We start from the raw sequence: 16,097 nt of genomic DNA, 5'->3' as shown, positions 1-16,097 counted from the left end.
CCCCCCCCCCCCCCCCCCCCCCCCCCCCCCGCCAAGTGTTGGGATTGCAGGAGGAAGCCTCTGAGCCTGCCCTAGGAGTCTCTTTTTATGCAAAAATGCCCCCAAAATCCAGCCTCAATCCAAGGTCTAAGTAAACCCCCCCCATTCTAATCCCTTCTCTGCTGGCTTTAACCAGGCCCCATCGGTGGTTCTAATCCTGCTCAACCCCCGACCTAACCCCGCCCGCAGCACCTGCATATCCCGTCCTCTGCGGGTTGCAACCGCCTCCTAGGTTCTAGCCCCTCTCTTTGCGTTCCAGTCGGTCTCCTCTAAAGTCTTCAGGAGCCATTCCTGATCTACACGCTGTGCAGGTTCGAGGCCTGCTAAGTCTCCCCACCCCTTCCCCAAAGACTTGGGTCCAGACCGTGAGGGGGTTCATGAGTTTCGCGCTCTCTCCGATGGCGTCCTCGATATACTTGCGCTCCTCCTCCGAGATGCTGGGGTGCAGCGCGGGGGACTCGTAGGAGACGAGCAGCCAGAACAGGTACCAGAAGATCCCGAAGCTGCCTAGGGGGGGTCGGGAGGGGGAGAGGAGCAGGGTGAGGACCGGCCCTTCTCTGCCCCAGCGCCACCGGGAACCAGGCATCCGGGTCCCTCACCATAGACATAGAAAACGGAGCTCCATCCTGAGTACTGCACCAGTACCCCAGCGAGGGGCATCGCGACTACCGCCCCAGCATAGGAACCTAAGCGGGAGGATGCAGGAGAGAGAACAGGCCCATCTTCCTTCAGATCCAGGGGCACGGACCCCCACTACCCCCACCTTTCAAGACATGGAATTAAAGGCCCCAGCCTCTCCTCCCTCAGACCCAGAAGTCCAGGCCCAGCCCCTCCTCCCTCAGACCCAGGAGTCCAGGCCCAGCCCCTCCTCCCTCAGACCCAGGAGTCCAGATCCAGAGTCCCCTCCTCCCTCAGACCCAGGAGTCCAGGCCCAGCCCCTCCTCCCTCAGATTCAGGAGTCAGGATCCCACTTCCTCTCACCGCAAAAGGCTGTCGTCGCCAGGCGACTCCTTTCTAAGGGTGGGGCCCATTTGCTCCAGATCCCATGGCAGGCGGGGTATGTGACCCCCTAAAGAGGAGGAAACGAAGGTGACTGAGAAGAGGCGGGGTCCGATCGAGGGCAGGGTCGCATCAGGCAGGGATTTACCTCTACCAACCCCTGCAGGATCCTCACGAAGATGACACAGCCATAGTGGACGCGGGCAGCCGAGGGGATCAGCATATTTAGAGTGGACGTTGCCACAATAGCAAAGCCGAAAACCCTGATGGGAACGGTCAGAGAAAAGGGTCCACGCTATCCTGCCATGCCTAGGATTCTGCCTTTCCAGCCCAGGGCAAGCGAGACCCAGTGTTCCCCAGAACCCCAGGTCCTCCCACCTCTCTGACTTCCACCTTCTTCAATCGCAAGCCCCACCTTTCTGTAAGACCCACCCCCAAACCCAGGTTCCTCCCAGTTCCCAGAGCCAGCCCCCAAATTCAAGACCACGCACGCCCTCTAACTCCACCCACACAACTATTGTTACCGCCCACTTTGAGACCCCACCACTGTACCTGTTGGCTGCAAATTTTTGGCAGATAAATCCTCCCGGAATTTGAGTGACAATGTAGCCCCAGAAAAAGGAGCCGTGTATGAGGCCGACAGTCTCTGGATCCCAGCTGAACTGGGCTTTCTGCAGGGCAATATGTACCTTAAATCAAGCGCCCGACCCCGGCTCTGCCGCTCCACCAATCAGCACCCACAGACTTAGCGCCTCGACCAATCGGCAACAAGGAACCACTCCCGCCTCCAAATGCCTGCCAATCAGAGCTCACACTATCTTTCTGTCAATTAAGATCTGCGAACTCTGCTCTTCCACGTTGCTAGGGCCTATTCCGCCATAACAACGGGGTCCCTTACCACCTAGAAGCCTTGCTTTGTTGCCTGCTTTTGCCTCCGTGAAAGCCGATGGGCCTATGTATGATGATGACTCCACCTTTTTTTTTTTTTTTTTTTTGAGACGGAGTCTTGCTCTATCACCCAAGCTGGAGTAGTGCAGTGGCGCGATCTCGGCTCACTGCAACCTCTGACTCCCTTGTTCAATCGATTCTCCTGCCTCAGCCTCCCAAGTAGCTGGGATTACAAGCATCCGCCACCACGACCAGCTAATTTTTGTATTTTTAGTAGAGACCCAGGTTTCACCATGTTGGCCAGGATAATCTCGATCTCCTGACTTTGTGATCTGCCCGCCTTGGCTCCCAAAGTGCTAGGACTGAAGGCGTGAGCCACTGCGTCCAGCCAACTCTCTCCAATTCTATCCACTTTATGAGCTGTTTGCGGAGTGACGGTCACAGGGTCCAGGCAGGACAGGAAGCAGCCAAACGGGCAGGCCAGATTGTAAGGGAGCAAGGGGAGGAGCTTCAGGTAGGACAAAAACACAAATCAGGACTTTTTTTCTGATGCAGGGACAAGGCCTGTGCTGAAATTAAAATAGGAGAAAGGACAGGGCGCAGTGACTCATGCCTGTACTCCCAGGACGGAGGCCAAGGCAGGAGGATCCCTTGAGCCCAGGAGTTCAAGACCAGCCTGGGCAACATAATGAGATTTGTCTCTACAAAGATAAAAATAAGGCTGGGCGCGGTGGCTCACGCCTGTAATGCCAGCACTTTAGGAGGCTGAGGCGGGCAGATCACCTGAAGTCAAGAGTTTGAGAGCAGACTGACCAACGTGGAGAAACTCTGTCTCTACTAAAAATACAAAATTAGCCCGGCATGGTGGCGCATGCCTGTAATCCCAGCTACTCGGGAGGCTGAGGCAGGAGGATCGCTTGAACCCGGGAGGTGGAGGCTGCTGTCAGCAGAGATCACACTATTGCACTCCACCTTGGGCAACAAGAGTAAACTCCGTCTCAAAAAAAAAAAGGTTAGCTGGGTAGGGTGCTCAGAAGGCTGAGGCAGGAGGATCACTTAAGCCCAGGAGTTCAAGGCTGCAGTAATTTTGCCACTGCACTGTAGCTTGGGCGACAGAGTGATGGCGCCACTGCACCGTAGCCTGGGAGACCCAGTGGGTCTTTAGGTAAGGGACAGAACACATGGAGCGGGACGTAGGCGGTGGCAAGGCTTCAAAAGAGCCAGGATCAAATTCAGGGAGGAACCTGAGATGGGACTGGGATTAAATAAATGTGACCTGGGGACATGAGCTTGGGGTACCGGCATGATCAAATTTGCTAGTAGGCCCAAAATGGAGCAGGGGCAGCCCATAGGGAACCTGATGCTGGGGCGGAGTCTACCTTTTTCAACCAAGCCGCTGGAAATAAGGGCGGGGCTTCATTTACATCAGGGAGGGGCTTAGGAAACAGAGGCCCCTAAGGCGAGGTCCGAACTAAGGGGCGCACGGGTTGGGCGGGGCTACTCCGGAAGCGTTTCAGAAGGGGCGTGACCTGGGCGTTTGTGGGCAAATGTGACGTCATGGGGCGTGGGCGGAGCTCGGGGGCGGGGCGGGGCTCTTCGAGGGATCAGGCCTTGAGCTACCTGCACCACCACGTGGCCCCCACGGTGGGTCGTGCTGTTATTGACCATGGAGACAATGGCCACGCCCAGGTTGCAGCGGATGCCAAAGCTGATGCAGAAGCCCAGACCACTCATGATGGCGATAATGTAGCGGCGAGGGAGGCCGAAGCAGGTGCAGTCCACCACCGGCGGGTCCCGGGTCTGCGTGGTCACCGGGCGCCCATCCGCACTCAGCTCCAGCGTCTCCGCGCCTTCCTGCCGCTTCTCCAGAAGGCTGCGGGGCAGCAAGAGCCAGAGACTCGGAAGTCCAGGCCCCCAGCCCCCTCCGACCCAAGACACAGGATCCAGGACAAAATCTGCTTTTCAAGACCCAGAATTCAAGACCTCCTCCTTTACAAGAGTCCAGGTCCCTGGCTTCCTTCGCTCCCCCAGTACCCAGAAATCCTCCGTCTCCCTCAGACCGGGAATTCAGGCCCCAGCCCCCTCCTTCTTCACACTGAGGGCCTTCCCTCCCCCTCTCCCCAGCTTTGTCAAATCCCTCAACTCAGGAGATTTAGACCCCAGACAACCTTTTAGGATTCAAGAGCCTGTGCCCCCACTCGGAGGCCCACTCCAGCCACCTCTCCCGGATAAGAGTCTATTCGAGGAAGCAAAAGGTGCTAAGGAGATGCTTCAGCAAAGGTGTCAAAAGAACAGATGCTTCTCAGCCACTTCTGCTAGGGGGTGGGGAGATGTCCAGGACCCTGGGAATCCAGCAGCCCGTTCCGGGCATCCCTAGGGAACCTTGAGTCCAGGCTGTCAGCCTAGGGGGTAGGGAGGGGGAGTGGCGGGTGGTGTCCTGGCAGGGGACAGATGGCCCTGGTAGGGGGATTGGCTCATTCCCCAGCGTGACTCTCGCCCCCGCCCGTTCTGGATCCAGAATCGAGTCTGTGATGACGGAGAGGGTATTTGGAGGGCTGCCTCAAACCCAGGGAGAGGCTGCAGAGAGAGGTACCTTCAGACAGGTGGAGAAAGACCCAAAAAGAGGGTGACTAGAGATGGGGGGAGTTGCACAGAGGCCCGGGGTGGGGGTCACAGATAGAAGAAGGGAGAGAGGAGCAGAGAAAGGGGGACAGAGATCCAGAGAGGAAGAAACAGAGACCCACAGGGAGGGAGAGAGAGTGACAGGGGAGCAGAGACCCAGAGACAGAGAGGGAGACAGAGACCCAGAGACAGAGAGGGGGACAGAGACTCAGAGAGAGAGGGGGACCCAGAGGGAGAGGGATAAAGACTCAGAGAGAGGGGTCACAGAGACCCAGAGATGGAGACGGACAGAGACAGAGAGTGACAGAAACACACAGAGAGGAACACAGAGACTCAGAAATAGGGGGACAGAGACCTATAGAGGGAAGAGACAGAAACCTAGAGAGGGAGGCAGACAGAGTCCCAAAGAGAGATGGGGACAGAAACCCAGGAGATAGGACATAGATGCAGAAAAAAGAGAACAGAGATCCTGAATGTGAGAGAAAGATGGAGAGCCTGGGAAGCAGAGGCTAGAGAGGCTGGAGACGTGATCTGTGAGGTGCGGCCCTTCTCTGAGGTGGGTAGGCAGCCAGGGGATCGGGCTGGATCCCAGGAAGGGCTGGAACAGATGGAGGCGAGGGAGACTGGGACGGGGGAGGAAGGAACAGCCAGACGGTCCAGGGGGAGGGAGGTGGAAGTGCTGCGAGAACACAGCAACCCCTCCCCATCCTAGAACTTAAGGAGGTGGGGAGGGGCGGTTAAGAAACAGGGGTGGGTGAGAGAAGCCGTGGAGTGGACAGAACCCAGGGGGAGCAAGAATGAGACCCTAAGAGGAAGAAGACAGAAGGCCAGAGACAGCGGGGATTGAACCCACTAGGGTTCAATAGTACCGGATGGCAGGGACTCCCCCCACTCATCAGAATACATCAGCCAATGAGATTAGACGTTGACCTAGGTTGACATCAGGTGATATTTGACCCTGAAACTCAAGATGTGATTGCAGCCCCTGAAATTTGAGATTCCTTGTTAATATTAGGAGATGTCAGATCTCTAATCAAGCCTTTCTAAACGGAGGGGAGGGGGTCTTAGTATCCCGCATCCATAAAATGGGGGCAAGAGCAAACATGCAAGAGAATAAAGAGGGAACTTCGAGGTGATCTCAATCATTTTAGAGCAAGATGACCAAGGACGCAGAGGCGAAGGTGGCCCCGATGCTTTGCAGAGGACAAGGACGAAGAGGGGAGACCCTAGATGGAAATCCCTCTCCCCCTCCCGCCCCCCGGATGCCCCACATTCAGGGCGGAGGACCTGGCAATGAGGAAAAGCAACACTTCGGAGGCCATGACGCAAAAGCGAGATGTCTCAGCTTCTCTCTCTGTCTCTGTCTCTCTCTCAATCTGCCTCTCTCTCTGTCCCTTTCTCTCCTTCTCTCAGGATCTCTGTCCACTCCCCCACGTCTTTGTCTCCTGATGTCCCTCTGCTCTCTCTTCTCTTCCCATTGTACAACTAAGGAAACTGAGGCTCGGGGAGCAGAAGTGGCGCTCCAAGGTCACAGTCAAGAACAGCGATGGGACCTGATCCTTTACTGGCCCTCAGCATCCCCCTGCCCAAGACCTGCCTCTCAGAAAGGAGGCACCTTGGGTTCTCATCTCTCCGGTATCCCCTTCCCCCATGTCCTTGTCCCAAGTCGCCCTGCATGCCAGGGAGCTCCCCCCGACCAGCTGTGACATCAGTCATCTCAAGGAAGATCTCTGTCCCAGGCTTGGGAGGGAGACTGACCTGGGTTCAAATCATGGGGCTCGAACTTATCCACTGATCCCCCCAGCCCCAGAATGGAGCCTCAGTTTCTCCATCTTTGTCTAGAGGATTCAATGGGATCAACATGTTGTGTCCAATATAGAGTATTCCCCTCTCCCTCCAACCATCAGGGTGAACCCCAGGCTTTGGATGCAAATGCTCTTCTCTGTGCAAACTCCCTGCTGATGGTCCTGGCCAGACCTGGGGGATCTCTGGGGACCCAGGAGGTAACTCAGAGATGTGAGAGCCAGGAGAGATGGACTTCGAGAAACCCAAGCACAGACGAGAAACTGAGAGGCAGAGACTAGCGGGGGGGGGAGGTGGCTAAGGAACACATCCCTCCCACTGCCACCCCCAGCCCCTCCACCAGCACGTCTCTTTCTCCCTCTCTCATTCTCCTGACTTCACACTGAGGTATTTTGAGAGACTCGTGAAAGGAGGCGAGAAAAAGGGTGGGGAGGGGCTGGAAAATTGGAAAGAGAAGGGGTGAGGTTATCTCAGCTTCCCCTCCACCACCAAACCCCGTCACTGCGCCATCCTCCTGCTCCCCCTGCTTTCTGTCCAGCCTTATTCTTGTCTCTCATGTTACTAGAGGGTGGGGTAACTTTGGCGCTAAGAGGTGATCTGCAGCAGTAAGACTGATGTTAGACTTAGCAAAGGACCGCCTTGGCCTAGTGAGATGGACTAAAGCTCAACAAAAGACAGAGTCAGGGCCTGTGGGCCAAGGGGACAGGCCTTGAGGGCATGGCGGCAGGGGCATGGTGTGATGAGGCCATCTCCTTCGTGCACTGTGGCCAGATATATTTTTAGGCTTTTCCGCAGCTGAGTAATTTCTCTGACTTGGAGCCAAAGCTGGGTTTGGGGGTGAGAGGCTGTAGGGAGGTGTCCAGATTACCCTGGGGACACCTGGGTCACTGGGGTTATCATCCTGGCTGGGAGGGAGTCCCTCTCAGCTCCAGCCTATATCCTTTGGGAAGGTTGTCCTATACCCCAGGAGCCAACATATTCGGCCTCCTACTCCTTTCTCTCCCAGGGACCCAGGGTGCTCTGACTTCTTCCACCCAGCTTAACCCCTCAAGGACAACGGGCTATGAGCCCCAATCCGCTTTAGCTGCAGATTAAACTCCGTGCCAGGCAGAAACGGAAGAAGACACAGAGACGGAGAGACCCATGGTGGTAGAATTAAAACCCAGAGACGGGGACAGAGATCCAGAGAAGGAGGGAAGCAGAGATCCAGGGAGGAGGAGAGACCCAGAGAGAGGAGGACAGAGACTCCAAGTCAGGAGTGGAGAGAGATCCATTGAGAGCAATAGCCAGAAAACCAGAAAGAGGGGGACAGAGACGCAAAGAAGCCGAGGCAGAGATCTAGGGAGAAGGAGGGACCCCGAGAGAAGCGAGTGGAGATCTGGAAAAAGAGAGACGGGAACCCAGAGAGAAAGGGGGCAGAAACACCCAGAGAGAGACGGGGACAGAGACCCAGAAATGGTGGGGGAGGGAGCCAGAGACCCGGGAGAAAGGAATTTACAGCACCAGAGAGAGCGTGGAGCCGGGTTGGGGGGGACGCAGGAAAATGAACAGGATAATGAACAGGACTCGACCAGGGCGAACGGCGCCGTCGGAGCCCACGGGAGAAAGCTGGACAGATGGGTGGACCCCCATGCCGGGGTATCGCTCTCCATCTGTCAGTCTTCTCCCAGGTGGGAAATAGCATCCTCCTCGGATCCTCCCACTCTTCTCCTCCCGGGACCCCTCGCCAGGCTCACCGGTGCAGCTTCCCGAGGGCACGACCCGCTAGCTTCCGAAACTCCTCCTGGCGGAACTCCATGGTGGCGGCTCCTGCAGCCGGTCACCCCGCCGATCACCCTGCCGGTCCCCCCCACTGATCCCCCCGCCCGCGGGCCCGGGCGGCCGCGTCCGGGTTCCCGGGGTCCGCCCCGGCCCGGCCGGCCCCGCAGCTCCGCTCGGGGGGAAGGAGGCTGCGAGTGCAGGCGGCCCGGGGGCTGTCACAGGACTCAGCGCCGGGGGCGGGGCGCTGGAGGCCCCGCCCCCGCCCCACCAGGCCCCGCCCCTCGTCTGCCAGACCCGCCCCCCTCTCAGCCCTTTCATCCTCGTCCCGTCCCCCACGAAGCCTCCCAAGACCACGCCTCTGGGTTCCGAACTCACGCCTCCGAGTTCACGTCCCCCAATTCTGTTCCTTCCCCAAGCTACTCCCCCTACCCACGTTCCATCCCCATGGTTCCTACCCAGATTTTCTCTCCTCTCCTGAGTTCTTATCCCCATCATTTGTCTCCCCCACTTCTCTTCCCCCTAATTTTGCCCCGCATTTTCGTCCCTCACAATCCTGTCTTCTCTGACTTTCCCTCTAGTTCATCCTCCAGTTGCTTCGCCCCTGGACTCGGACACCCTCCCTGCCCCCCCAGCAATTCCATCCCCATCCCACCTCATCCCCAATTCCAAAGGTCTCATCCAAGGAGTTATTTCCTTTCTCATTCAAAGGAAATTCTTTCTCCTGAAGTCCAACTCCTACTTCGATCCACCTGTCGTCCTCCCCTCGTCCCTCTGGCCACCCGGGTTCGTCACCCTTGAGCTCCATCCCCTCCTGAGTTTCCATCTTTCCCCTTTGAATCCCAAACTCCTTCAGCTCTATTCTCCCTCCCGCGCCGCTCTCCTCCCTGTTGCTTCTCTCCCTGAGTTTCATTCCCTAACCCCGATTTCCTTCCCTCTGGCTTCCGTCCCCCACAGTTATGTATTTCACACACCCCCACCAGTGCCAGCTGCGACCCCATAGTCTCCCCACTGTGTTATTTTCCGGATCCTATGGGTTCTGTCCGCGCTCTGAGTTGTTCCCTAGCTCCCGGGGATCCATTCCGCTATTTGGGCTCTGTCTCCACCGGCTGAGATATGTCCCCGCCCCCTAAACTGTGATCCGCACCCCCTGGCATTTGAATTTGTCTCCTCCCGCCTTCTGAATTTGTCTCCTCCCTGAGGATCTCTCGTTGACCTGAGTTCTGCCCCCGCCCTCTAAGTTCTTTCCCCACCCTTGGAGTTGCATCCCCTCCTCTTAGGATCTGTCCCTGGGATCTGTCCCCGCCCTCCGAGTTCTGTCCTTGGCCCCCGGAATCTGTTCTTGCCACCTGAATTTTACCCCGTCCCAACTGCATCTTTCTCTGTCCCCTGGATCTGTCCCCGTCCACCGAGTTCTGACTCCCGCCCCCTGGATCTGTTCTCGCCCTCCCAGTCCTGCCCACGCCCCATAGGATCGGTCCCCGCCCTCCGACTTCTGACCCTCGCCACTGGGATCTGCCCTAGACCTCCGAGTCCTGCCCACACCCCGGAATCTGTCCCCGCCCACCGATCTCTGGCCCCACCCCATGAGATCTGGCCCCGCCCACTGAGTGCTGGCCTCCGCCCCTTGGATCTCTCCCGGCCCTCCAGTCCTGCCCCCACCCCCGGGATCTGTCCCCGGCCTCTGACTGCTGACCTTCGCCACTGGAATCTGTCCCCGCCCTCCCAGTCCTGCCCCGCCCTATGGGATATGTCCCCGCCCACTGAACCCTGTCTCCACCCCTGATTTCCAGCCCCGCCCCTCTGGGATTAGAGCCCCGCCTCTTACCCCCACCCCCTCAGGTCCTCAGACCAGCCCATCTCCCGGCGGTGAGTCCACCTCCAGATCCAGGCCCCAGGAGGGTGATCCTTTCCCCACCAGCTCCCCGCGTCGGGCCGCAAATGCATTTGGTATTAAATTTTCATGATGTGGCGCGTGGTGGGGTGGGAGGAGCAGGCGGCGCGGCGGGCGGGCGCCAAGGACGGGGTGGCCGGGAAGCCACTGACCGCCGCAGGCTCTCGCTTCCAGCCTTGACTGTCTAGGTCTCTGGGTCTCACAGTTTTGCGAAACCCCTGGAACCCCAGAACGGAGGAGGCTGCGGGTCTGAGGCAGGAGGGAGGTAGGGACCGAGACTCATGGGGCTGAAAAGAGGAGCGCGGGAGCCGCTCACACGCGCCACCCAGTGGCTGCAGAGTCTCCGGCCCGGGTGCGGAGGCGGTGGTTGCGGCTCCGGGCCAGGTGTGAGGGTGGAGCAGATGGTGAAGAGGAGGGAGTGGGAAGGGGCCCCGCCGCTGCCAAAAGCTGGGTCTCTGCCGAAACCATCACCATGGAAACAGAGGAAGGAAGAAACGACCCAGCCCCACACTTTTTCAGGACCTGGGAATGAGTTACTTGGCCTCCTGCAGCGGCTCCCCAGTCCCAACTACAAGTTCCAGCGGCCTCTAAGCCTCACCGTTCGCTTGAGAAGGGCCGCGCACTCCGAGGGCCGCTGGGAGTTGTAGTTCTCTGAAACTATGGGCAGTGATACGTTGCGCCCCCTGGTGGTCACAATATCCACGTTCGCTCATTCATTCTGCGGCCGGAAAGACCCTACCCGAAGTCACTCCCATCCTGACTTCTTCCCCCATCTTCTCTCCCTATCCCTCCCAATTCACCCCATTACAGACACATTGTGATTGGCTGCCTGCCTTCTCCCTCCCTCCCTCCCTTCCTTCCTTTTCTTCTTTACTCTTCTTCCTTCCTTTCTCTCCCCTTTCTTTCTCCTTTCTTTCTTCCTTCCTTCTTTTCCCCTCCCACTTTTTTCTTTCTTTTTTCCTTACTTCCTTTCTCCTCCCTTCCTTCCTCCCTCCCCTCCTTTCTCCCTTCCATTTTGAGGCAGGGTCTCACTCTGTCGCCCAGGAGCAGCACACTGCAGCCTCAACCTCCCTGGGTTCCCACCTCAGGCTCCCGCGTAGCTGGGACCACAGGCGTACACCACCTCTCCCCACCAATTCACATTGTGCTTTGAGCACTTACTACTGAAATTCCTCCATTTATTTATGGCTCCTAGGATTCGCTAAAGAAGAGGAGGGTATTGACAATTAATTATTATTATTATTTATTTTATTTTTTTTTTTGAGACGGAGTTTCGCTCTCGTTACCCAGGCTGGAGTGCAATGGCGCGATCTCGGCTCACCGCAACCTCCGCCTCCTGGGTTCAGGCAATTCTCCTGCCTCAGCCTCCTGAGTAGCTGGGATTACAGGCACGCGCCACCATGCCCAGCTGATTTTTTGTATTTTTAGTAGAGACGGGGTTTCGCCATGTTGACCAGGATGGTCTCGATCTCTTGACCTCGTGATCCACCCGCCTCGGCCTCCCAAAGTGCTGGGATTACAGGCGTGAGCCACCGCGCCCGGCCCTTATTATTATTATTATTGATAGTTTCCCTCTTATTGCCCAGGCTGGCGTGCAATGGTGTAATCTTAGCTCACGGCAACCTCCACCTCCTGGGTTAAAATGATTCTCCTGCCTCAGCCTCCCAAGTAGCTGGGATTACAGGCATACACCACCACACTCTTCTGTATTTTTTGTAGAGACTGGGTTTCTCCCTGTTGGTCAGGCTGGTCTTGAACTCCCAACCTCAAGTGATCAGTCTGTCTTGGCCTCACAAAGTGCTGGGATTACAGGCATTAGTCACCACCTCTGGCCTCGACAACCAGTTATTAACTCAAGAAATATTTATCAAGGCCAGAGCGGTGACTCACGCCTGTAATCCCAGCACTTTGAGACGCTGAGGAGGGCTGATCACTTGAGCTCAGGTGTTCGACACCAGCCTGGCAACATATGGAGACCCTGACTCTATAAAAAAATATTTAAAAATTAGCAGCGCATGGTGGTGCCTATAGTCCCAGCTACTTGGGAGGCTGAGGTACAGAATTGCTTGAACTCGGGAGGTTACAGTGAATCAAGATTGTGTCACTGCACTCCAGCGTGGCCCTAAGAGCCAGATTCTATCCCGAGGTCAAGAGATTGAGACCATCCTGGCCAACATGGTGAAATCCCGTCTCTACTAAAAAATACAAAAATTAGCTGGGCGTGGTGGCGTGGGCCTGTAGTCCCAGCTAGTCGGGAGGCTGAGGCAGGAGAATTGCTTGAACCCAGGAGGCGGAGATTGCAGACAGCGAGACTGCTCCACTGCACTCCAGCCTGGTGCCTGGTTACAGAGCAGGACTGTTTGGTGGGGGGGGGCGGGGAACTTCCACAGATGTACTGGAAGGAGGATACAAAGTGGCAGGAACAGCAGAAACTAAGACATGGGGAAAAGGGTGTGGTCAGGACACTGTGGAGTGTGCCTGGCCTCCCGTTAGAGGAAGAGGTCAAAACTAGGCTGCGCACAGTGGCTCACGCCTGTGATCCCAACATTTGAGGAGGCCAAGGCAGGAGGATCACTTGAGGCCAAGAGCTCAAGACCAACCTGGGCAACATAGCAAGACCCCATTTCTTTTAAAAAAAAATGCAAAATATAAAATTAGCTGGGCATGGTGGCACACGCCTGTCATCCTAGCTACTCAGAGGCTGACATCAGGAGGATCACTTGAACCCAGGAGTTCCAGGCTGCAGTGAGCTATGATTGCACCACTGCACTCCAGACTGGCGACAGAGTGACACCCTGTCGCTTAAACGAAAAAGTAAGCCATGAGGCGGGACATAGATCACACAGAGCTTTGGGCGCTTGGCTGAAGGGCTTGGCCCTTCTCCCAGGGTGGCTGGGGAGCTACGGGAGGGCTGTGAACAGGGAAAGGGCAGGGCCTGCTCTGGGGCCTGGGGAGGACTACCGAGGGGAGGCTGGAGGCCAGGAGGATGCAGGGAGGACCCAGGGGGAAGGACGAGGCCTAAGCTGGGGCAGTGACCTCTATGGGACTAGAGGGGCACAGCCCAATGTTCCTCTTCCCTCCCATATATCCCTAGTCAGAGATATGACAAAGGCAAAAATTTCTTTTATTTCAACTTTAGGAAAGCCAGCAGCCTCTTCTCCACATCTTGGAAGCACAGGGAGACACCCTGATCAAGAAGGCAGCGACAGAAGTGGCATGGCCACCATCAGTTGCTGAGGAGGCACAGGAAAGAGAATGAGGATCCAGGGCCCAGAAGACCCTGCCCCCCTCCCTGGGAGCCAGAGTCCAGGCCCCTCAGTGTCCTGGCTTCCCCTCCCAACACCAGGCACCTTTCTCTTCCAGTGGAAGGCTGCCTTGCTCTCGTCAGAGTTGATCCGCAGTGGGATGTAGGCATCCAGATGATACAGCTGCTGGGGGCCCCCCATCACCAAGCGGTTCTCCCCGATCTCCAGCGACAGCCCCAGGGCTCCATCCTGGAAAGGTGGTGCAATCAGGTCACCCTCCCCAGCAACAGGACAATCAGCTGGAACAGGCATGGTGGCCTCATGCTGAGAAACTGTATTTGAAGGGTCTCATCTCCCAGGGAAGAGGTGCAGGAGACAGCAATTACAAGTCTCAACGACCGAGCACTTACAATCCCATGGGCACTCTCAGGACAGCACTGGGAGGTGGCCCGTTGGCCTCCTGGGACAGAGGACGCAGCTGACGCAAGTCCAGCAACAGCCCCTTGTCACTCTCAGAGACAGTCCCTGACCTTTCCAGACCTCATTCTCCTGCTCTGGTCCAGCCCGCAGAACTTACCAGTTTGGGGAGGTCAATTTCGGCCAAGAGGAGGTCAGGAGCTTCCAGCCACAGGCTCAGGTGAGGCTTTTCAGGGCTGAGGGGGAAGAGGCCCAGGGCTGAGGACAGCTGCTAGGTCTTTGCCAGCACTGTGCCCTCTGCCTGGGGTGCTGCTCCCTTTCTCCCCCCAACCAGCCCTATTGCCCCAGGATGCCTTCCAGGTCAGGACTTCTCTCTCATCCCTCTCTCAGTGCCCAGGGCTCCAGGGCACCACCCCGTGTGGGAGGATGGAGGGAGGGATTCCCAAGAGCGTTGAGGAGACATCAGACCAAGGATCTGCTGAAGGCCCACCCTGACTCAGCTCCCCCGGGGGTGGACGTGTATAGGTCTCCCAGCTCCTGGATCCGAGGACGCTGCCGCGAGCGGATGTTCTGCTGCGAGATGGAGCCCATGAATGGCCGGTTCTTCATCATGCGCCATTCTGAGGGTCGGGAGCACAGAGTCAAACACCATACAGGTCAGGGGTGCCTGTGCTCTCAGGAGGCCTCCTTGCCCAGCCAAGAGCCTCCCGGAGTCGTGGGATCTGACCCCAGGCTCGGCTCCAGGAAGCCCGCCCACCTTAGCCACGCCCCTCCCATGATATGCCCTGATAAAACCCGCCCTTGGAGATTGTCCTGGCCCCGCCCCTTCAGGGCGCCTAGACTCCTCCCCCTAACGTTGGGAAGCTCCACCCCCTCCCAGTAGCACAGCCTCCAGGACACCCTGCCCAAGAGCGCAAGTGTCCCCCAAACCGCTCTTGGCTCCACTCCCTCCTGATGGCCCAGGCCCTGCCCCTCACCCGGGTTCAGCTGCAAGTTGTATTTGTCCTCAAGGCCCTCTCTCGCGATGGTGATCACGAGCTCCCGCAAGAAATCGCTGTTCTAGGGTTGACAGAGAGAAGAGAGGCAGTGGTGAGGGGGGGAGAGGGGAAGGGGAGGGAGAGACCCCTGCCCAGGCCTCACCCGCAGCCCCGCCCCCAACCTGCATCCTCCGGTAGAAGTCGCTGTTGACAGCTACGTCGTAAGCGGTACAGCCCTGGCCTTCTGCAGGGAGAAAAAGGGGGTGAGACCCCCCCAGCCCTATGCAGAAAGCCCATAGCCCAGACCCAGACAGGGAAGAGACATGCAGGGACAGCAGCCGCAAGAAGCAGAGACAGAGAGACATCAGGAAGCGGGAGCTCGAAGCTCACTCCCCCCAGCCTCGTATCTCCTTCCGTCCATCAGTATAATGTCACTAGAGCTGACCCTGTCCCTCCCCTGGTCACAGCTCTCAGAAGGTCTGAGCCCCGCAAGCCTGGGGTTGGAGACCCTGTGTGATGTGCCCCTCCCACCTCTGGAGAAAACCTCATTCTTCCAGCAACCTGGCCCACTGAATCTTTCACTCTCCATCACTGGCGGATCCGATCCAATCATTCCCTCCCAGCTCTGAGCTGCTCTGCCTAGAACCTTCTTCTGTCTTTGCCAGCTGAACTCCTCCTGTTCCTTCAAATCTTATCCCACACCTCCTCCTGCAGGAAGCCTTCCCTGCCCTCTTCATGAAGGTGAGGAGCGCTCTCAAGGCTGTGTTGGGCGCCCCCCTCCGGAGTAGCTCGAATCACACCCTGTTTATACTGTGTCCATCTCCTTGGGCCCCACCCGTGACACGGAGTTTCTGGAACATAGAATCCGCATTTGATATCCCCGGGACACTGCCGAGAGCTTGGTCCCAGAAAGCTTCAAGAGACATATAGAAAAAAGGATATAGAGGCAGAAGCAGGGACAGAGGTGAGGCAAGACAGAGACAGAGACAGGGGAGAAGCGCAGAGGAGAAAACAGGATGAAACAGAGAGCTGCAGGCCGGGCACGGTGGCTCACACCTGTAATCCCAGCACTTTGGGAGGCTGAGGTGCGTGGATCACCTGAGGTCAGGAGTTCAAGACCAGCCTGACCAACATGGCAAAACCCCGTGTCTACTAAAAATACAAAAATTAGGCCGGGCGCGGTGGCTCAAGCCTGTAATCCCAGCACTTTGGGAGGCCGAGGCGGGTGGATCACGAGGTCAAGAGATCGAGACCATCCTGGTCAACATGGTGAAACCCCGTCTCTACCAAAAATACAAAAAATTAGCTGGGCATGGTGGTGCATGCCTGTAATCCCAGCTACTCAGCAGGCTGAGGCAGGAGAACTGCCTGAACCCAGGAGGCGGAGGTTGCGGTGAGCCGAGATCGCGCCATTGCACTCCAGCCTGGGTAACATGAGTGAAACTCCGTCTCAAA

General features: G+C 57.3%; 2 protein-coding genes across 3 annotated transcripts in view; both read right to left on the bottom strand.

The window, feature by feature from the left end:
- The window catches only part of SLC17A7 (solute carrier family 17 member 7), a 13,233-nt gene extending 4,906 nt beyond the window's left edge, over positions 1 to 8,327 (bottom strand). The window contains exons 1-7 of the mRNA XM_032264633.1: positions 8,088 to 8,327; positions 3,547 to 3,799; positions 1,591 to 1,709; positions 1,187 to 1,301; positions 1,021 to 1,108; positions 639 to 725; positions 404 to 546 (exon numbers count right to left, since the gene is read on the bottom strand). Of these exons, the coding sequence (XP_032120524.1) occupies positions 404 to 546; positions 639 to 725; positions 1,021 to 1,108; positions 1,187 to 1,301; positions 1,591 to 1,709; positions 3,547 to 3,799; positions 8,088 to 8,149 (867 nt within the window). The 5' untranslated portion in view covers positions 8,150 to 8,327. The remainder of the gene's footprint in view (positions 1 to 403; positions 547 to 638; positions 726 to 1,020; positions 1,109 to 1,186; positions 1,302 to 1,590; positions 1,710 to 3,546; positions 3,800 to 8,087) is intronic.
- A 4,781-nt stretch (positions 8,328 to 13,108) lies between these two features.
- The window catches only part of PIH1D1 (PIH1 domain containing 1), a 5,647-nt gene continuing 2,658 nt past the window's right edge, over positions 13,109 to 16,097 (bottom strand). The window contains exons 4-9 of one of the 2 annotated variants that reach the window (XR_004264597.1): positions 14,825 to 14,886; positions 14,643 to 14,724; positions 14,156 to 14,285; positions 13,826 to 13,901; positions 13,354 to 13,547; positions 13,109 to 13,236 (exon numbers count right to left, since the gene is read on the bottom strand). Coding sequence is in view for 1 of the 2 variants with exons in the window: in XM_032264631.1 (XP_032120522.1) it covers positions 13,195 to 13,236; positions 13,354 to 13,497; positions 13,826 to 13,901; positions 14,156 to 14,285; positions 14,643 to 14,724; positions 14,825 to 14,886 (536 nt within the window). In the remaining variant the exon portion in view is untranslated. The remainder of the gene's footprint in view (positions 13,237 to 13,353; positions 13,548 to 13,825; positions 13,902 to 14,155; positions 14,286 to 14,642; positions 14,725 to 14,824; positions 14,887 to 16,097) is intronic. The other variant, XM_032264631.1, reaches the window with a different exon arrangement.

This window comes from Sapajus apella, unplaced genomic scaffold, assembly GCF_009761245.1.
Source record: "Sapajus apella isolate SASKATOON/1434 unplaced genomic scaffold, GSC_monkey_1.0 scaffold144, whole genome shotgun sequence".
NCBI lineage: Eukaryota > Metazoa > Chordata > Mammalia > Primates > Cebidae > Sapajus > Sapajus apella.
This window is presented reverse-complemented; position numbering and strand designations above follow the sequence as displayed.